The sequence below is a fragment of the Ranitomeya imitator genome, chromosome 7 (genome assembly GCF_032444005.1).
Source record: "Ranitomeya imitator isolate aRanImi1 chromosome 7, aRanImi1.pri, whole genome shotgun sequence".
Classification (NCBI taxonomy): domain Eukaryota; kingdom Metazoa; phylum Chordata; class Amphibia; order Anura; family Dendrobatidae; genus Ranitomeya; species Ranitomeya imitator.
The window spans coordinates 194,306,346-194,327,407 of NC_091288.1; the positions used below are offsets into that span (position 1 = coordinate 194,306,346).

The 21,062-nt window shown below is 48.9% G+C and overlaps 2 protein-coding genes across 5 annotated transcripts in view; one reads left to right on the forward strand and one right to left on the reverse strand.

The window, feature by feature from the left end:
• Window positions 1–256: 256 nt before the first annotated feature.
• On the forward strand, window positions 257–16,501 carry NSMCE1 (NSE1 homolog, SMC5-SMC6 complex component). Of its 3 annotated transcripts, none has more exons than XM_069734311.1 (8): window positions 257–345; window positions 2,645–2,757; window positions 3,560–3,681; window positions 5,478–5,555; window positions 11,846–11,992; window positions 12,510–12,626; window positions 13,712–13,832; window positions 16,285–16,501. In XM_069734311.1, exons 2-8 carry the CDS (start codon window positions 2,646–2,648, stop codon window positions 16,398–16,400), a joined length of 813 nt encoding a protein of 270 aa, XP_069590412.1. In that variant the 5' UTR covers window positions 257–345; window position 2,645; the 3' UTR covers window positions 16,401–16,501. The 3 variants fall into 3 exon arrangements, with proteins under 3 accessions (XP_069590412.1, XP_069590414.1, XP_069590413.1); XM_069734313.1 differs by having other exon boundaries at window positions 271–376; XM_069734312.1 differs by lacking the exon at window positions 257–345 and adding an exon at window positions 354–372.
• A 1,145-nt stretch (window positions 16,502–17,646) lies between these two features.
• Window positions 17,647–21,062, reverse strand: part of IL4R (interleukin 4 receptor) — a 28,729-nt gene continuing 25,313 nt past the window's right edge. For both annotated transcript variants that reach the window (XM_069734309.1, XM_069734310.1), the window contains 2 exons: window positions 20,405–20,451; window positions 17,647–20,320 (listed from right to left, as the gene is read on the reverse strand). In XM_069734309.1, the coding sequence (XP_069590410.1) occupies window positions 18,775–20,320; window positions 20,405–20,451 (1,593 nt within the window). In that variant the 3' untranslated portion in view covers window positions 17,647–18,774. The remainder of the gene's footprint in view (window positions 20,321–20,404; window positions 20,452–21,062) is intronic.

Consider the following 21,062-nt stretch of genomic DNA (forward strand, 5'->3'; position numbering starts at 1 on the left):
ATGAAAAGCCGACATCCTCACTGCTGGGGAGAAGCTGCACCTACAGCAGCCAGCACTGGTGTTATGTCGCCCTCTAGTGACCGATCACTATAATGCTTTCTGCCTTCTTATTCCAGGCATGCGCCTTAGCGTTATCTTCCTCACGCATGCGCTTTAGTGGGATTGATCCGCCCGCATGCGCCTTACTGACATCATCCTCACGCATGCGTCTTAATGGTCTCATCCTCACGCATGCGACGTACTGCTGTCAAAACACACGCATGCGTATTACAAGCGTCATCGCGCCGGCGCAGGAAGATAGCCGCTGGTGTTTCCTCGCTGCTTTTTTCCCGCGAAATCCCGGAAGTAGGTCCAGACGGCGCGGTGCTGCGTGTGGGTGAGGGGCGTGTGACGGTGGCTGGGGGGCTTCGTACAGGAATACACGGCGTTGTAAATACCAGCTGAGACTTACACTCCTTTATTGTAGTGTTCATATAGGTTTACACATGTGCAGGACGTATATACAGTATATGTATTAGACAGCTGCGGTATTTATATATAAAAAAGTTAATACTTGGAAATAATCCAATACAATCTGATGCCGTATAGATGGTGGCTGCATGGAAATTTTTTTTAAGTTTAATTTTTATATTTCATTTTTTCATTTGATTTTTTTTTAAGAATTTGAATTATTTTTACCCACAGATGATCAGTAAAATAAAGGTCCCCCCCCCCGAGCCGTCCTATCCCCCGAGCCGTCCTATCCCCCCGAGCCGTCCTATCCCCCGAGCCGTCCTATCCCCCCGAGCCGTCCTATCCCCCCGAGCCGTCCTATCCCCCGAGCCGTCCTATCCCCCCGAGCCGTCCTATCCCCCGAGCCGTCCTATCCCCCCGAGCCGTCCTATCCCCCGAGCCGTCCTATCCCCCCGAGCCGTCCTATCCCCCCGAGCCGTCCTATCCCCCCGAGCCGTCCTATCCCCCGAGCCGTCCTATCCCCCCGAGCCGTCCTATCCCCCCGAGCCGTCCTATCCCTCCGAGCCGTCCTATCCCCCCGAGCCGTCCTATCCCCCCGAGCCGTCCTATCCCCCCGAGCCGTCCTATCCCCCCGAGCCGTCCTATCCCCCCGAGCCGTCCTATCCCCCCGAGCCGTCCTATCCCCCCGAGCCGTCCTATCCCCCCGAGCCGTCCTATCCCCCCGAGCCGTCCTATCCCCCCGAGCCGTCCTATCCCCCCGAGCCGTCCTATCCCCCCGAGCCGTCCTATCCCCCCGAGCCGTCCTATCCCCCCGAGCCGTCCTATCCCCCCGAGCCGTCCTATCCCCTGGTATTAACCTAGGCCGGATGGCACAGACAGGATATAGGGACAAAGTGCTCTCCCCTGAGAGACCCCTGGAGTGTCAGGGAACGTTCACACTCCGCTGTAAGGGTACCGTCACACAGTGGCATTTTGATCGCTACGACGGCACGATTCGTGACGTTCCAGCGATATACTTACGATCTCGCTGTGTCTGACACGCTCCTGCGATCAGGGACCCCGCTGAGAATCGTACGTCGTAGCAGATCGTTTGAAACTTTCTTTCGTCGTCTAGTGTCCCGCTGTGGCGGCATGATCGCATGGTGTAACAAAGGTGTGCACGATATTGTATACGATGTGCGCATAGTAACCAACGGCTTCTACATCGCACATACGTCATGAAATTATCGCTCCAGCGTCGTACATTGCAAAGTGTGACCGGAGTCTACGACGCTGGAGCGATATTGGAGCGATGCTGGAGCGTCACGTATCGTACCGTCGTAGCGATCAAAATGCCACTGTGTGACGGTACCCTTATCCAAGCAGAAAACGCCTCAGGAATCGCTCATATTCCCTGGGGTTTTGTAATCCTAATGCCTCTTTTTGTTTTGTCTTCTAGGCGTCTTTTTTTGCGTTCCCATTGTCCTCTATTGTAAAGTATTCAGTGTAATAATAATCTTTTCATTCCGAGCAGACCCGGCATCTGAGGGCCGTGGGGGAGACCCCGCGTCTGAGGGCCGTGGGGGAGACCCCGGCGTCTGAGGGCCGTGGGGGAGACTTACTGGCATCTGGCCGTCACGCTCTGTGCTGGGATTATTATTATTATTATTTATTATAGCGCCATTTATTCCATGGCGCTTTACATGTGAGGAGGGGTATACATAAAAACAAGTACAATAATCTTGAACAATACAAGTCACTACTGGTACAGGAGGAGAGAGGACCCTGCCCGCGAAGGCTCACAATCTACAAGGGATGGGTGAGAATAAAGTAGGTGAGGGGAGAGATGGTCATGCAGCGGTTTGGTCGGGATTGTGAATGTTGGGTCTCAGGGCCGTGGGGGAGACCCGGCGTCTCTGGGCCCTCGGGGACTTACTGGCATCTGGACGTCATGTTCTGTGCTGGAATTGTGAATGTTGGGTCTTAGGGCGGCGGGGGAGACCCGGGGCCACGGGGAGAGACCTGGTGTCGCGGGGTGAGACCCGGCGTCTCGGGGCCCTCGGGAGACTTACTGACCGCCACGTTCTGTGCTGGGATTTTAAATGTTGGGTGCATGTAACCGTCCTGATTTTCTCTACATTACACACTGGGCCTCTCGGCCTTCCCTCCGCTTATCGGTTTATCGTATTTCTCTCTTTATGTGACGGTAAAGAATGGCCATGAGTGAGAGCCACCAGCGGTTCCTTCAGGTGCTTATGTCCCATGGTATCATGGAGGCTGCTGCTGTGCGAACTCTACATAGACACTGCTGCGAAGTGCACAAAGGTTAGCCTACTATATATATTTTTTTTTATTATTAATTGCTAAAATGCAGTTTGTGTCTTTGTTTACATCTATGTTTTGATTTCTGTTTATGCCGAAAACCAACTTTTGGATCTATCACCTGATGGACTTCAGTTAAGGGGCTTGTCAGGTTTTGACACTTAGAGAACCTGTTGGCGCGTTTTTACGCGCAGAAGCTGGCGTGTGCTGGTATAGGCGCTATGCTGTATAGATCTGATGTGCCAATCATAAGTAATCGAGTATCGAAGCCATATGCAAATCAGACTGGAAGTGCACTGGGGGCGTGTCTGCAGTTAGAAGACGCATCCAAGAGCATCGGCCTGCCTCTAGTTCACTCCCATTCTAATTTGCATATTTTTGCTATGCTAGATTTCTCATTATTGGCACATCACATCTCTAAAAAAAAAAGTTATTAGAGCAGAGCCGTACCACTACTACAGTATGTGAAAACTGTCTTACTACGGTACTTAATCTACTGATTGTGGATTATAGTAAAACGTCTCATTTATAAATTTACTATCGGAAACAGTCAACAAGTTTGTCAGCCGACGTGACCCTATAAGCTGTTATCATACGGGGGACAGTAAGTCTCTCCTAATATCGGGCTTCTGTATAGTGTCTGGGGTAATGCGAGCTCCGAACAGGCCGGACTTTTATTGCTGATTATTAGTTTATATAAACCATCTTTCTCTGTAGCTGCTGCTTGTCATTTGTATTGTTTAGTATTATTACTAGAATTCATTTTTATTTATTTTTTTATGTATTTTCATATCTTCCTTTTTAGTTCACTACATGCACGACAAGCTGGATGATTTTGTGGGTGTAATCAACAAACATTTGCAGCCGCTGTTCATGCACATTAAGAAGGGAACAGATGAAAACAACGGGAAAAGATACTTCTCTCTGGTACGGTGAGTTTATTCTCTTTCCTTACACTGTGCCGTGTAGACGTCCGTTTCTGCTAGCGGGCAGATATAGTGAACCCCAGTACTTGTCTCATGAGCCCCGTGATGCATACCTGCCTCACAAGGGTCTGTTATCATGACCGACTCTTGTAAGGTATCAAAACAGTAGTCTAGACAAGCAACACTTGACCTGAGTCTCATTATCTAACATTGGGAACTGCGTACTTAGCTCAGTGTTACGCTGGCTGGCGTAATTTGTGCCATGTTACCAGTTGCACAACTTTCACTGCCCTTTACAGGGGTAATTGCAAGACAATTATATATCTACTAGATGGTGGCCCAATTCTAACGCATCGGGTATTCTAGAATATGCATGTCCATGTAGTATGTTGCCCAGCCACGCAGTCTGTTGCCCAGCCACGCAGTCTGTTGCCCAGCCACGCAGTCTGTTGCCCAGCCACGCAGTCTGTTGCCCAGCCACGCAGTCTGTTGCCCAGCCACGCAGTCTGTTGCCCAGCCACGCAGTCTGTTGCCCAGCCACGCAGTCTGTTGCCCAGCCACGCAGTCTGTTGCCCAGCCACGCAGTCTGTTGCCCAGCCACGCAGTCTGTTGCCCAGCCACGCAGTCTGTTGCCCAGCCACGCAGTCTGTTGCCCAGCCACGCAGTCTGTTGCCCAGCCACGCAGTCTGTTGCCCAGCCACGCAGTCTGTTGCCCAGCCACGCAGTCTGTTGCCCAGCCACGCAGTCTGTTGCCCAGCCACGCAGTCTGTTGCCCAGCCACGCAGTCTGTTGCCCAGCCACGCAGTCTGTTGCCCAGCCACGCAGTCTGTTGCCCAGCCACGCAGTCTGTTGCCCAGCCACGCAGTCTGTTGCCCAGCCACGCAGTCTGTTGCCCAGCCACGCAGTCTGTTGCCCAGCCACGCAGTCTGTTGCCCAGCCACGCAGTCTGTTGCCCAGCCACGCAGTCTGTTGCCCAGCCACGCAGTCTGTTGCCCAGCCACGCAGTCTGTTGCCCAGCCACGCAGTCTGTTGCCCAGCCACGCAGTCTGTTGCCCAGCCACGCAGTCTGTTGCCCAGCCACGCAGTCTGTTGCCCAGCCACGCAGTCTACAGCACAGAGCCACGTAGTATATTGCCCAGCCATGTATGTAACAGGTTAAAAAATAAACATATACTCACCTTTCGAGGGCCCCTTGTAATCCTGTCGCATATGCATCATCAATAGTAAAAAGTTGGTCACACAGGGTTAATAGCTGCGTCACCAGAGTGCGTTACCCCATGCTCCGGTAACACTGGCATTAACCCTGTGTGAGCGCTGACTGGAGGGGAGTATGGAGCGGACACTGACTGCGGGGAGGAAAGAGCGGCCATGTTGCCGCCAGACTGTGGCCGTCGCTGATTGGTTGTGGCAATGGTCGTGGGCGTTTTGCCACGACCAATCAGTGACTTGGATTCCATGACAGACAGAGGCCGCGACCAATGAATATCCGTGACAGAAGGACAGACAGACGGAAGTGACCCTTAGACAATTATATAGTAGATACACATCGGCCCGTCAGTCACCGGCCGGGGCTGGTGGAGCCTCATAAGTACACTGGACAGTTTTGTGCCATTTTAGCCAGCGCTGTGGAGTCACTAAGCCAAACCTTCGACTCCTCAATTTCCATGACACCGACTCCACGACTCCGATTCCACAGCCCTGATTTTATCCAAACTTTTTTTATATAGCCAGAGTCCTGGTTTTGAAATCGACTCTCAACTAATTTATTTATTTATTTATTTTTTTGTTTCTTACTAGGTTAATGTTGCAGAAAATGAAGTTACTAAAATGGCCATGGATTATGCCGAAAGCGAATTGGAATTATTTAGGAAGGCGGTAAGATCTGTTTTCATTGTTAGTCGCTAATCTGCATTTTCTCCTTCGCCTCATTGGGGGACACAGGACCATGGGTTCTGCTGCTGTCACTAGGAGGCTGACACTAAGCTGAGACAAAAAAAGGTTAGCTCCTCCCCTGCAGTATACACCCTCATGCTGGCTTCCAGAGACCCAGTTCAAGCTTAGTGTCCGTAGGAGGCACACTGTTTTTTAATTCTACCCGGACGAAGGGGGCGACGGATTCTTTCATGGTCCCATCTCCCCCGAACCAACAACAGGCGAGCACGGGAGTTTCACCTCACCGTATCCTCTCCTGCGACGGGGGAGCCACTGCCTGAGCTGACCTTTTTGGGGCGACGGTTTTTTTTTTTTTTTCCTAATAGGGCACCGATCTCCCCACTTTTGTTCAGACGAGCACTGGTGTTTGACCTCCAGTACCCTCTTCTGCAGCCAGGCCTTTTTATTGCCGAACTGCCCTGTCCACCAGGTTTCACCCTCGGCTGTACAGAGGCACTAGTACCCGTGGCGTCCGTGCAGCACACCCTGCATCACCACTGCATGCGGCTGATTCAGGTGGTGGACGGTTCCTCTCCACCCCCCTTTCTGGGGCTGGTGGATGGAGGCTTCCCAATCCCTGCACCGTCCCTGTTTTCTTCACCCCAGACACTCCTACCTCAGCCCCCGGTGCGCTGCTCCTTCAGGGTAAGTGTCTTGTGGAATGGGGGGGGGTGGCGCCGGCTCTGCGGTTCGGAGGGCTCCCCCTGACTAGTGGCACTTTTTTCCTGGGCCCCCTTTGTTGTCCCGGCATCAGCGGCCGCGCGCCGGGCCGAAGCCGCAAATTTAGTCCCCGGCTTCGGCCTAGCCGGCCGGGGATCTGGCGCTTCCCAATAGGCTCCGCCCCCTTTTTAAGCGTCATCGCGCGGCTCCGCCCCCCGGTCCTGGCGCTTCTCGCTGTGTGCGAGATCTCTCCCCAGGTCTCGGCGGCCATCTTGGATCTCTCTGCACGCCGGCAGTTCCTGGTCTTCCAGCCGCAGCGTCCTCCACGTGCAGCGCTGTGCACGCCAGCTGTCGCCTAATCCTCCTGCCGCCTCTCTCTCTCTTCTTCTGTGGGACACAGGACCAGGGTAAGGAGACCGTCAGCTCTCTCCTGCAGCGCCGCCCTCGCTTCCTTAGGCTAGACCCTATCTGGCATTAGTGTACACCATGTCCCAGTCAAGGTCCAAAAAAATCCTCTAAGGTGCATACGACCTTTTTTTCTGCGTGTACCACCTGCCAGGCCCCACTTCCTAGGCCTCAAAGCTCTCCCCTCTGCTCTGCCTGCGATGCTCCATGTGCCCAGGAGCCCTCCACCGCCACCGACTCCGGCGCACCTAGTCCCCCCCGTGGGTCGCTTCACTTTCGCAGTCCGTGGATTTTTTAGCCAACGCCATAAAATCCATTCAAAATCCTCCCGGGGAACGAGGCAATCCGTTACAGGTGTTAAGAGATCCCTCCATAGCAGGGGAATCGTCGGCCAGCAGGGGCCGCTCTCCACTTAAAGAGGCACGGTCATCTAGAAAACGGATCCGTACTACCTCTCCTGAGCGTTCACCTCGCCACTCAGACTCTGGCAGCTCCACCTCTCGCTCACCCTCTTTGGGGGCTCGCAGCGTTCACGGCTCTGAACATGAGTCCGAAGTATCTTTGGACCCGGAGGCTCCGGAGTTCAGAGCTACGGTTGACTCCCTCATTGTAGCAGTCAATCACGCACTTAAGGTGGATGATGACTCTAATTCCGCTCCGGAACACGCGGTCTCTTTTACCAGAACCAAGCGTTCCCACAAAACTTTTGCCTCTCACCCAGATTTTCTGGATATAGTCAGACGACACAGGGAGCGTCCAGATAAGCGTTTCTCGGGTAAGAAGGATCTGGTTTCGAAATATCCCTTCTCAGCAGATCTCGTGAAAGACTGGACGGATCCCCCTATAGTAGATCCCCCGGTCTCACGCCTGGCTTCCAAAACGCTTCTTTTAGTCCCAGACAGAGCCTCAATTAAGAGTCCCTCTGAACGCCAGCTAGATTCTCTAGCTCGCTCAGTGTACGAAGCCTCAGGCTCTTCCCTGTCCCCCTCCTTCGCCGCGGCTTGGGTGACCAAGGCAATGGTTTCCTGGGCGGATGCTCTAGCGAAATCCATTCATGAACAGGACCTCCCATCTGAGATGGCGGACCTGGCTAAACAGATAGCCATGGCTAGCGATTACGTGATGTACGCCTCCCTCGATGCAGCGAATTGCGCAGCATCGGCGGCTTTTAACGCCATCTCTATCAGAAGGGCTCTTTGGCTCAGAGAGTGGCGCGCAGATTCCTCCTCTAAAAAATCGCTGATCTCTCTCCCTTTTCAAGGTGGGCGCCTTTTCGGTGAAAAGCTTGACCAGCTGATTTCTGATGCTATAGGGGGAAAGAGCAAGTTCCTTCCCCAACAGAGGCCCAAGGCGGCCTTCCAGCGCCAGCCTTACTTTCGTTTTCGGCCCTTTCGTACCAGCCCAGCCTGGTCCAATCCTACCGGTCTTCCCAGATCAGACCGATCTTCTCGCACAGACAGAGACGCTCGTCCCTCCTTCAGGCCGAATCCTTCCTGGCGAGGGAAGCCGAGGCAGTCCAGAACCAGCGGTTCGAGACCCCCCCAGATTCCCGTCTCAATGACTCGGGAACGGCGCCAGTCGATACCACCAGAGTAGGAGGACGTCTACTCCTTTATCAGCAAGCCTGGCTCTCCGTCATTCACGACGAATGGGTCAGGGATCTGGTATCGTCTGGCTACAAAATAGAGTTCTCCACGCCTCCTCCAACTCGGTTTTTCCCCTCTCGTCTCCCCAGCTCGGGAGCTCAGTCTCGCGCCCTCCTTTGCGCCATTCACTCCCTCCACCAAAGCGGGGTCATTGTTCCGGTCCCGGAGCACGAGAGGTTCAAAGGTTTCTACTCAAACCTCTTCGTCGGGCCAAAGAAGGACGGAAAAGTGCGCCCCATTTTGGATCTGAAGCTCCTGAACAAGTGCGTAAGAGTACGGCACTTCAGGATGGAATCGCTCAGATCGGTCATCTCGTCGATGGAAAGAGGGGAATTCTTGGCATCGATAGACATCAAGGATGCCTATCTTCACATTCCGATATTCCCGCCTCATCAGAGGTTCCTCCGCTTTGCCGTTCGGGAGGACCACTTCCAGTTCACGGCCTTACCCTTCGGTCTTGCCACAGCGCCCAGGGTATTCACAAAGGTCAAGGCGGCTGTCATGGCCATCCTTCATTCTCGAGGAGTCGTCGTGTTACCTTACTTAGACGATCTCCTCATAAAGGGCCCGTCGTTTCAGGCCTGCGAGTCAAGCGTCCACATTACCCTGGATTCTCTTTCGCGCCTGGGCTGGTTGATCAACTTGGACAAGTCCTCTCCCGTTCCTGCCCGTCGGATCGCCTTTCTGGGAATGATCCTGGACACTTCAAGGGGGCTGGTCTTGCTTCCTCGGTCCAAGGCCCAAGCGCTTCAGCAGGGAGCCCGTACGCTCTGCCATCCTCGCCCGCGAACCATTCGGTTCGCCATGAAGATTCTGGGAAAGATGGTTGCAGCAATCGAAGCTGTCCCTTTCGCTCAACTCCATCTCCGCCCCTTGCAACAGGCTTTGCTGGGCAACTGGGACAGGAGTCTCCCATCTTTCGACCGTCCTTGCCCCCTGTCCCCGCGGGTCAGACAATCTCTCGTATGGTGGACCCTGGGTCAATCTCTTCTCCAGGGGAAGTCCTTCCTCCCGATCCGCTGGTTAGTGGTAACTACCGACGCCAGTCTTCTCGGCTGGGGAGCGGTGTTTCTTCACCACTCTGCCCAGGGCCGTTGGACAGTTCAGGAATCCAGGCTCCCCATCAACATCCTGGAGATTCGTGCTATCAGACTTGCCCTGAATCGCTTTCACACTCTGCTCGCGGGTCACCCAATACGAGTCCAATCGGACAACGTCACGGCGGTGGCTTACATCAACCACCAGGGGGGTACCCGCAGCAGGGCGGCGATGCAGGAAGTCTCCCACATCCTTCGTTGGGCCGAAACCAACCATTCCATCATCTCTGCGGTGCACATTCCGGGAGTCGAGAACTGGGCGGCGGACTTCCTGAGCCGCCAGGGCCTTGCCTCGGGGGAGTGGGAACTCCACCCAGAGGTTTTTCGACAGATCTGTCTTCGCTGGGGGACCCCGGACGTGGATCTGATGGCGTCCAGATTGAACGCCAAGGTTCACAACTTCATTGCTCGTTCTCGGGATCCCCAGGCTATCGGAGTGGACGTGCTGATATTCCCGTGGCATCAGTTTCAACTCCCATACGTGTTTCCTCCACTTCCCTTACTGCCGAAGGTGATCCGAAAGATCAAGACGGAGGGGGTTCCGGTAATTCTGGTCGCCCCAGATTGGCCACGCCGCGCTTGGTACGTGGAACTCGTTCAGCTCGTAGCCGACGTCCCCTGGCGGTTACCAGACCGCCCAGACCTACTTCGCCAAGGTCCGATCTGCCACCAGAGCTCAGGGGCCCTACGTTTAACGGCGTGGCTGTTGAAACCTGGATTCTAGCTCGTGCCGGTTTCTCTCAGCAGGTCATTCCCACCATGTTAAGTGCTCGAAAGGCGTCTTCCGCCTCTATCTACCACCACGTCTGGAAATCTTTCTTCTCATGGTGCAGGCTCCGAGGGCTCCCTCCGCTCGTTTTCTCTATCCCTTGCATCTTGAATTTCCTTCAGTCCGGTCTGGACTCCGGATTGGCTCTGAGTTCCCTCAAAGGCCAGATCTCAGCGTTATCCGTGCTGTTCCAGCGCAGGATCGCCGCCAACCTTCAAGTCAAGACCTTCATTCAGGGAGTCTCCCATGTGGTTCCTCCCTACAGGATGCCGTTAGAGACCTGGGATCTCAACTTGGTCCTGGGGGTTCTTCAGGAGGCTCCGTTCGAACCCCTTCAAGACGTTCCGCTCTCTGTCCTCTCATGGAAGGTTGCCTTCCTGGTAGCGGTGACGTCCATCAGAAGGGTTTCAGAGCTCGCCGCTTTGTCCTGCCGGGCACCGTTCCTGGCCTTTCATCAGGACAAAGTGGTCCTACGCCCTTCCCCGGCGTTTCTTCCGAAGGTGGTCTCTTCTTTTCATCTTAACGAGGACATCATCCTTCCTTCTTTTTGTCCGCAGCCCAAGCATAGGGTCGAGAAGGCTCTCCATACTCTGGACGTGGTACGGGCCCTCAGGAGGTACATTTCCAGAACGGCTCATTTCAGGAAATCGGACGCCCTTTTCGTGCTCCCGGAGGGTCACAGAAAGGGTTTGGCTGCGTCTAAATCCACGATAGCCAGATGGATCCGATCTGCTATCCAGGAATCCTATCGGATCAGAGGCAGTCCTATCCCGGCGGGGATTAGAGCACACGCCACTCGGTCGATGGGTGCTTCCTGGGCCATCCGGCACCAGGCAACAGCGGAGCAGGTTTGCAAGGCCGCAACGTGGTCTAGCCTGCATACTTTCACAAAGCATTACAATGTCCACATTCACTCCTCTGCGGACGCGGCCCTTGGCAGGCGTATCCTGCAAGCGGCCGTTGCGCATTTGTAGTCAGATGGTACACGGAGTTATTCGGTTGTATTGTTTCCCTCCCAGGGACTGCTTTGGGACGTCCCATGGTCCTGTGTCCCCCAATGAGGCGAAGGAGAAATAGGGATTTTTGTGTGTACTCACCGTAAAATCCTTTTCTCCGAGCCACTCATTGGGGGACACAGCACCCACCCTGGTAGCCTTACGGCTCGTTGCCTTTTTTGGTCTTTGACTGTTTGTTTGACATGTTATATGCTAATGTTATATTGTTGTTATTATCCTACTGCTTTTGCACTGAACTGGGTCTCTGGAAGCCAGCATGAGGGTGTATACTGCAGGGGAGGAGCTAATCTTTTTTTGTCTCAGCTTATTGTCAGCCTCCTAGTGACAGCAGCATAACCCATGGTCCTGTGTCCCCCAATGAGTGGCTCGGAGAAAAGGATTTTACGGTGAGTACACACAAAAATCCCTATTTTCTTGGCTCTCTTGGGAAGACTAGGATCATCCCATTGATGAACCTGTAGGAGCGCGCTGTACTTATATGGCCGCAGCGGCATCTCTTGGCACAGGGAGGGCTCCTGATCTCCGCCTGCCGCATTCTGCTAATGAGAAGACGTCTATTTGTAGTGATCTGCCATCTTGCTGCACTCAAACACTCCGAAAGCCTTCAAAGGTAATTCTGTGTCTATTTTTTTTTCCGTAGATGGATCTGATAATAGACTCAGACAATGGCTTTGCATCTTCCACAAACATTTTAAACCTCGCCGACCAACTACAAAGTAAGAAAATGAAGAAAAAAGAAGTCGAACAGCTTCTTCAGAATTTTGTGCAGGAAAAATGGCTGATTGAAGTAAGTCGTTCGCTCCTAAATACCGATTACACACCGCTAACTAACGCTGATCGGTTTGGGTCCTGGTCCCGCGACACGTACCGATCGCTGAAATGAAAAGACAGAAGTTCTCATCTGAACACTTCTGCCCCATTTTTTTTCCAGATATCCATGAGGGTCCTAGGACCTGAAAATTCACGGATCAAAACACGTTCACATTTTTTTTTTTAAACTACGTGATCCTTATTGCTTAGTGTGCTTTATTCGCTTATTTGGCCATAAAGTGTGAATGTCCAATATGGATGGAGGGTTCAAAGCACAGACAGGTTTTTTTTAATTTTTTTTATTGGGGTATGTTTATAACTTGTATCTGATAACATACGTCATATCTAGTGATGAGACCGTGCTGGGATAAGGTGCACCAAACCACGTTCGGATATCATCACAAGTCAAATCCAATGACATTAGTGCAAGAGGTACATGTGTGTAAAATGAAGCTTATTGCTTATTTTGATTTTTTTTTTTTTTGACCCCCTAGAAAGATGGGGAGTACAGCCTCCACACCCGTTGCATTATGGAAATGGAGCATTATATCCAGAGCACGTACCAGGACATTGTCAAGACGTGCAATATCTGCCACAATGTCGCCATTCAGGTTAGCGCTCAGTAGATATGCAATTCTATTAAATTCTTTTTACTATGAGCCTAAGAACTAACAAGTAGTTGCTAACTCCCTGTCTGTTGTGCCCGGCGCCGATCTCTGCTGGCACAGAGCCGGCTGTCAGTCAGCATAACGTCGACAGAGGAAGAGCTGCTCTGTTGATGCGGAGCAGCTGAATCGCCGACAGGAGCAGTCAGTGACCGCTCTGCGTCAGTGTCGGGCAGAGCAGGTGAGTGGTTAGCAACTATCTGCCTGTTCGTTTTCAGGCCCCTAATAAAAAAAAAAAAAATGTTCCTGGAAAACCTTTAACGGTATTGAGTCAGAAATAGATTCTAAAATGTAAAAGTCTGAAGAGCGTGACATCCGTTCTCAGACAAGTCACGTGATCAGATATATTTCCGCATCTTGTCTGCGACTTACCGTCGCACGCACCTTTTAGAGCTTCAGTTATGCTATTTAAAAAAAAAAGTGCATGCAAGCGACTTGTGTGTAAAGGGAATTTATCAGCATGTTTTGTTATGCATTCCGTGAGCAGCATGGTGCAGGGGCAGAGACCCTGATTCCAGCGATGTCTCACTTACTGGGCTTCTTGGCGCAGTTTAGCTGAATCCCTGTTTTCTCTGCATATGTAGCAGTGCTATGAATGCTGAGCTGTGTATAACCGGGCCTCACCACTGATTGCCAGCTTGCTGACAATATACAGTGTACACAGGAAGCTGCCAATCGGTGGTGAGGTCATGGCTATGCTGATTAGCTGGACTGTCAGGCACGAGACACCTAGTCCTGCAGTGATAATCTCCTGCTGATAAAACACTGATTGTATTGAAACTACAGCAAGCAGCAGAGCACGTGACACATTGCTGGAATCGGGCTCTCTGGCCCTACATTATCCTGCTACCAGATTCCCTTTTAAAGACTATGGCACATGTGCCACCTGCGTCTTGCCGGCAGCGATAGAAAATCCAACCCGGTAAAACTTTCCATAGGGAGGGATTAGATGTGATGTCTTGTGTGACCCAATGATCAATCTCGCTTTTAATGGATGACCTTAGGCTGTTTCCGTGTGTTTTTTTTCCCAGGGTCAGCTCTGTGATAACTGCGGCATCAAGATTCATTTGACATGCGTAGGAAAGTATTTCAGAGGACATGACCAGCCACGGTGTCCTCAGTGCGATGGAGATTGGTCGCAGGAGATTCCCAGTAAGATTACCGTTTGTATTGTTGATCGACGCTCGTTTCTAGAGCCATGAGAAAACCGTACTGGGGGAGCGGGGATAATTGTATAATTGTTGATGTGATCGGTCGTCCTTTAAAAAAAAAAAAAAAAAAAAAGTTTTACTATTGTCGGCAGCACATTGCCTTTTGTGAACGATTGTTGATCATCTACTCGTGTAACATTGCGTTTAATGTTCACCACAGCAGAAAAATAATGGCAGTAATTGTGTGAAATTAAAAGCAGAAAAGGAAGGTTGAATCCAGCTTCTTGAATGCAAAAAAGGGATTTATGTTCCAAAAATGAAAAGCATGAGTGCCAGCTTTCCATGGTGACCTAAGAGCAATGCGATTCAAACACTAACACTGTTCTTTTTCAAAGCTTTAAATAGCTGAAATTAAAAGGGTTGTCTCGTTACACCCCCCGTCCCTATGTCCTATAAGGCAATGTGCATGTGTGCATTCCTTCACTAGGAGAGAAAGGGGTAAAGTTGTCCAGCTCCGTCCACACCGATTAATCAATTCTAAATTAGGGTGATTTTATCTGGCTATGAAATTGGTAGAATATAACCATCGCCAACGCGTTTCAAGCACTGTAATGGGCTCTTAATCATGGTGTCCACAACATGTTTCACTGTGCTCTTAAAGGGAACCTGTCACCCCCAAAATCGAAGATGAGCTAAGGCTTCTTTCACACTTCCGTCGGTCGTCCGGCGTCAGAGTGCAGTGAACCGACGTATCGACGGACGTTGCAAAATTAGAGGAAAACGTGTGCAACGTATCCAGTGTTATGACGGATGCGTCACATGAGTCCCGGGGGGAGAGGAGAGAGACTGACTTTTTCCCGGGTTGGAATATGCTTTCAGGCATGCTCAGATATAAAAACTGCATCCGTCACTGGATTCCTGCGTTTCACAGTGTGCGCAGGACCCAGTGTCCATAGGCTCCCATTCAGTGCAACGACGTATGCATGACGCGTCGCCATGGATACGCAGAGTGACTTCCGACCGTCCAGTGGCCGGAGAATGAGCCGCGCGTCGCCAAGCTGGAAGTGTGCAGCACCTGTGACGGCGAAAGTGAATGAGCCTTCCTGGAGGCTGGAGCATTGCCGGGGGGATGCAGAGCCTGGCTGGGAGGACAAGGTATGGGCTGTGTTGTATACTACGTGGGCTGTGTTGTATACTACGTGGGCTGTGTTGTATACTACGTGGGCTGTGTTGTATACTACGTGGGCTGTGTTGTATACTACGTGGGCTGTGCTGTATACTACGTGGGCTGTGCTGTATACTACGTGGGCTGTGCTGTATACTACGTGGGCTGTGCTGTATACTACGTGGGCTGTGCTGTATACTACGTGGGCTGTGCTGTATACTACGTGGGCTGTGCTGTATACTACGTGGGCTGTGCTGTATACTACGTGGGCTGTGCTGTATACTACGTGGGCTGTGCAGTATACTAGTTTGAAAGGAATGTGGCCCGCCAGCTTAATTTTTTTTATTTTTTTTTATGTGCGGCCCATTTACTCTGCCGAGTTTGAGACCCCTGCTGTAGATAAGCCCCCGAAGTATCCTGAAAGATGAGTAAAAGAGGTTAGATTATACTCACCCAGGGGCGGTCCCGGTACGATGGGCTTCGCGGTCCGGAGCCTCCCATCTTGTGATGACGTTCTCTTCTTGTATTCACGCTGCAGCGCAGGCGTACTTTGTCTGCCCTGTTGATGGCAGAGCAAAGTACTGCAGTGCGCAGGCGGCAGGAAAGGTCAGAGAGGCTCGGCGCCGGCGCACTGCAGTACTTTGCTCTACCTCAGCAGGGCAAAGTACGCCTGCACCGGAGCCGCAGCCTGAACACAAGAGGACGTCATCCTATGAAGATGGGAGGCCTCGGACCGCAACACCCATCAGATCGTACCGCAGCGGGACCGCCCCTGGGTGAGTATAATCTAACCTTTTTCTCATCTTTCAGGATACATCGGGGGCTTATCTGCAGCATTACAGAATGCTGTAGATAAGCCCCTGATGCCGGTGGGCTTAGCTCATCTTCGATTTTGCGGGTGACAGGTTCCCTTTAATCATGGTGTCTCCAATGCTTTTCAAGCACTGTATGGGCTCTTAATCATGGTGACCAACACGTTTCAAGCACTGGTGTTTACCATGGTGTCTCCAATGCTTTTCAAGCACTGTAATGGGCTCTTGATCATGGTGTTGCAAGCAAGATCTGGTGCACTACAGATTTAAAGATCCCTCCATTCTTAATCTGTGCTAAATTGCAATGTTTCTTGTTTCCACAATCATTTTGCACTTTTGAGATGAGGAAAACCCCGTTAATGAACTTTGAGTGTAGAGTTTTATTTTATAGACTTGCCTGTGGAGGGAATGACTTTTTTTTAATGGTTATTTATGTTGTAGAAAGGAGAATGAACTCTTTATTTTATGCTCCACAGGATTGTCACAAAGCGATTCCCAATTTCCTTCCACTTCCTCATCCCAGAAAGAGCCGAGAGCAAAAGCGAAGAGCGTGAACAGTGTCGCAGCGGCCACCAGATCAAGACGGTCATAGAACAACGGAATGTGATCTTGACAGAGAAGTCTGAAATATTTTGTATCTAGAGTTATAAAAAATAATTTTTTCATAGTCTTAATAAAGTTTTAAAATTAGGACCAGACCTGAGATTATTTGCAGTGTTAAAGGGGTTGTCTGAGAGTTGACAAACATGGCTGCTTTCTTTCTGTATTTTCCATATATTATGTCTAATATTCCAGCTCTGCAGACCTTTTTTTTTTCTTTTTTCTCCCTGTTTTGTTCCTAGCCTATATCTAAATGTATGTCACTGTTAAACCTTTTTAGGTTTGCATAGATTTTAGTCTCTGGAAATGAATCGTGAAATGGTCAAAAAAAATTGATTACAAATTTATATTAGATACAAAACTTTCCATTACACAATTAAATTTTTAAAAGAAAGTTTTTTTTCACATTTATGATATCCTTTCTGATACAATTCTTCACATTTCTCAGTTTTTTTTCTATAATAACTGATAAAAAGTGTTAAAAAAAAAAAAAAGCAAAAAATCATCAAAGCTTTTATGCCAGAAAACTGACGTAAAATCTTTTTGAAAAGTCGCAAATTGTTTGCACAAGAATTTGTGACTTTTGGCGCTTTCATAAAAGTTTGAAGCAACTAATAACTTCTTTTTTTTTTTTTTTTAATTCTAAATTTTACTTTACATGTATTTTTTTTCTGATTTACCATTAAATGAACTTGCAAGTCACCTCTCATATCTAAGAAAAAAAGTGTTCACTCTCATTTTTGGAAAAGCGGCCACGGTAGTCGCATATCGTCCCCTTTGGGAAGAGGAAGCGAGAAGACCTATGGTGAACCTTTAGGAGAGGACAATGGGAGATCCCTAGGTGATAAACTGCTTTTTTTTTTATTTTCACACCATACTTGGCCACTTTTCAACATTAAAACTTGATGGACAAGGTTCACTCCCAATACTTTATATGGCTCCCCTTTATTGCAAATTCAGGAAGGGAGCAGCCAGGTGACGTGTGAACATGTACTCCCACCTAGTGGTGATAATTGGTGTTGCAATTGTTTTTACTTTTCTCCATTTTATTGTATTTCACGATATTTAAGACACCCGAAACATTGGCGCCTGATTAATCAAAACTGGTTCTAATTAGGTCATTTTCTGATTCCTTTAAATAATCAGTCTGTTGCTAATAGATGGAAGTCATAGTAGCCCATTTACACACTACAGACTACCATGTTCAGGTGTAATTACTATATAGAGAGGAGACTATGGACGGTCAATAGTTTCACTTTATTGCTGAAGGGTACACGAGTTTATATTTCCATATAGACCAGAAAAGGCAACATGTGACACGACATACCAATATGGTGACAAATGACAGGCTTTTAAATATATTGCGTATCGATACTAAGTTGCGATATTGTTTTATGGGCAGCAATAATACTGACTTTACATTTGGTGCTCATCAATGATTTTCTTTTCTCCTTTTGCTCAGAATTTCACTTGTTAGAGCAGACATTTGTGCTCCGGAGCTGTTCTTCCGAACGTACCTGGAAGTTGCAGCCACTGACGGCTCGAATACAGGAGAATATAGGAAGAGTTCTTCCCTTGCAACGTCTCATCTCTCCATATCTGCTAGTATTGTGTATCTCACTCCTTTTACGTTACATTGTCCGCCCCGTATGAACATATACGTAGTCGTGAACCTGTATATGCTGTGCTGGTTAGGATTAGGATGCTCCTAAACTTGGGTAAGAACAACCAGATAGCAGACGATAAGCACAATGGGGGCTAGTGATACATGCGGCAGCTGTATACATATATACTGACTGTAAGGACATGGGCTGTATACATCATATAGTGTTTAATAGTGACTCTGAAGATCTCTGTAGTAAACTGTACATATTAAGCTTTTCTCTTTTTTGCAAATACACTAATCGGGTCTAATTACAGTATATACATAAGTTTAGAGCGGGCAATGTTAGCGTCCGACGCGCTCGCTCATCACTAATCCACTGCCGGTCTCCTAGCGTTATCTTCTAGTTGTGACCTCTGCAGCCAACCAGCAACCACTGATTGGCTGCAGCAGTCACATTCCATCAGAAAAAACCACTCTCCTCCTTTTTTTGTGGTGCAGCGATCACTTGCTTCCTCCTACCAGAAAAAAAGGGAAGTCTGGAGACATCAGCATAGATCTAGTAAGGGAGTATGATTATTTTTTTTAATTTATGACCACTGTGGGCGTATTTTAAAAATAATAAAACGTAGTGAATAACCCCTTTAAGCAAAGCTTAAAAGACATTGACTTCTGCTCTGAAAATTAAAATGCTCCATTCTGTTCTCAAGGAAAAATTCTGTTAAATGGCAGAAATAGATTTATATTTTTTATACTTCTATTTCTACCACAGTGCTATCTTCATGTATGAATAGTCTTCTCTGGCCATGTTTTGCTGTACTAGCATATGGCTATTACTTTGTCTGCTTCCTCTTGCCCTTAAATAATACAGAGGGACAAAATAGGACATGTTCTCGAATTTCACTGGGAAACCTTTGTTGACCGTTAGACTTTTCATATCCAAGAGATCCTCAATGATTGGCGCCTTATCCAGAGAAAAAGGAATATTGTCAGGAAAACCAGCAAATTCTAAGTCCAGTGCCATCTTACGTCCTTCAATGTTTGCCAAATTCCTTATGTCGAAGGTCAAAGCTAAAGGTTTACCGGCTTCCTGGCCAAGACTTTCATTTAAGGTCTTGTCCATGCCATAGTGAATGCTTGAAGTCTTCTTTACCGATCCCTTGTATTCATCTTCTGAAGTCTCAGAATAAGAGGGATATTTCCTGTTATAAAAGTTTAACTCCGTTAAGTGATAGTCAGAACGTTGAGTCTCGTCCCAAGGATCTGTCCCACCCACGACCGTTCCAGTCTGTACAAGGTCTCCATTATTTTGAACCGAGTCTTTGTGAAGATCATCAACGTCAAACGAGCCACTGATATGGTCCAAACTGCAAGTAGAGATCCTTGCAAGGCTTTCAAAAGGCTTGTACCCCGAGTCAAAATCAAGGCGGGTGGTACTTATAGGCGTGTCGCCTTCTTGAATGGCTTGGTTAAAACTTTGATATCCTGGCTCTTCAGACACAGACGTGGTGCGAGCTCCGTCGCCGTGTTCAGATGTTGGAGTCCTAGTTGGTCGAAGATCATCCTCATATGACTGAGTGAGACAAGATCTTGTGTTGGAATATAGAATACTTTTTGGATTTTGCTTGGAATGGTGGTAATAGGTTTGGCAAAATGTTTTGCCCAGAGAGAAGAGTGATAAGTTGTCTCCTATCGTAACCTCGCATCCAACCTCCGCTAAAGCACTGGCAAAGCTGTTGTAGCCAGAACTGATGAACGTGTCGTCTTTAACTACTTGAGAGCCACCCTCGATGCTGGATACCGGAGCATAAGGCAAAAAATCACCTTGACTGAGAGAAGATTGGTCAAAGTATAAGGAACTTGGCCTATCTGATTTTATATCCCCTGGAGAATCATCAGAATCGTAACTTTGATATCCAGATTCTTGAGACACAATGGAAAGTTGCAGGTGTCTTTCAGTTTTCTGAAAACTGTCTCGTAGGACTGAACACCCAAAGCTCCCAAAGGAGTTGTCCACCTTCGTGGATGAGTCGCATAGGATGTCGATAAACATGTTATCGATAGAAAAGTCAGTGATCATCAGAGGAACGTCTTCCTTATCTTCAGGCGAGTCTCCCTGGTACAAGTTGTCATCTTCTCGAGGAAACAGGTGAAGGCAGCATTCAATATCAACTTTCTCGGGTTCAAAAATAATTATTTTCATGTTCTTTCCTGTGAGGTTTGGATCGTCTTTGACCAATTGTTCCTTGGTGAATGGTTCATTTGTGGACATCGTGTGTGCCTTCACCAGTTGACTCAACCAATTGCCACTGGTGAGAAGAAAGAGAAGTAAAGGACATGATAACGCGGAACCACCAATTACATATTATTTCCTCATGTAAAGCAAAACTTACCATGATTTTCCGGGACTTCGCTTTCCAACTGGTTTCAAATTAATTTGCTAAAAAAAAAAAAAATAGAAATTTTTTTAATTTTTATTTTACAAATGCAAAGTACAATACAAAGCATGCTCTTGGCAAGTTAGTCCTGTACCAAAGGGTCTCGAATTTTGGACACAAGTCCACTAGACCCTCCTTTCTTTAACCTCTTCACGACCTCTTCTGTACATGTACGGCGCAAGTTAGAAGCGGGTGTATGGAGCGGGGTGGTAATGGCTGATAATGCAAAATGCCGCCCATGATTGTCAACTCGTTAAATCCCGCTGTCAAACTCTGTTCTCGTGTCGCTGATTGTTTCCATTGAAACATCTGAATAGTACAGAACTATATACTGAGCAATGCCTTTTAGTGATCCACCTGTGACCACTACTCCTGAGATCTCTCAATGATCAACTGGTGGAATCCAGTAGCAAGTGTTTACTTTCCCTGCAGCGCCACCACAGGAGAAATGGAGAATTACAATTCTCATTAACAAGAAATGGACGGTTCATGTAGTGCGCAGAATTAATGGGTCCTCCGGATATACAGACGCTCTAGATAATGCAAACTCATCAAGCAGGCTGCGCTCAATCCTATGGGGATACTGAAATGTCAGGGTATATTTCATCCATGT

Bases quoted from the DNA above. Each gene is read 5' to 3' on its own strand.
- NSMCE1 (XM_069734311.1), top strand. From the start codon at position 2,646: ATGGCCATGAGTGAGAGCCACCAGCGGTTCCTTCAGGTGCTTATGTCC. The intron at 2,758-3,559 runs GTTAGCCTACTA...CTTCCTTTTTAG, and splicing joins CTGCTGCGAAGTGCACAAAG to TTCACTACATGCACGACAAG. The intron at 11,993-12,509 runs GTAAGTCGTTCG...TTGACCCCCTAG, and splicing joins AGGAAAAATGGCTGATTGAA to AAAGATGGGGAGTACAGCCT.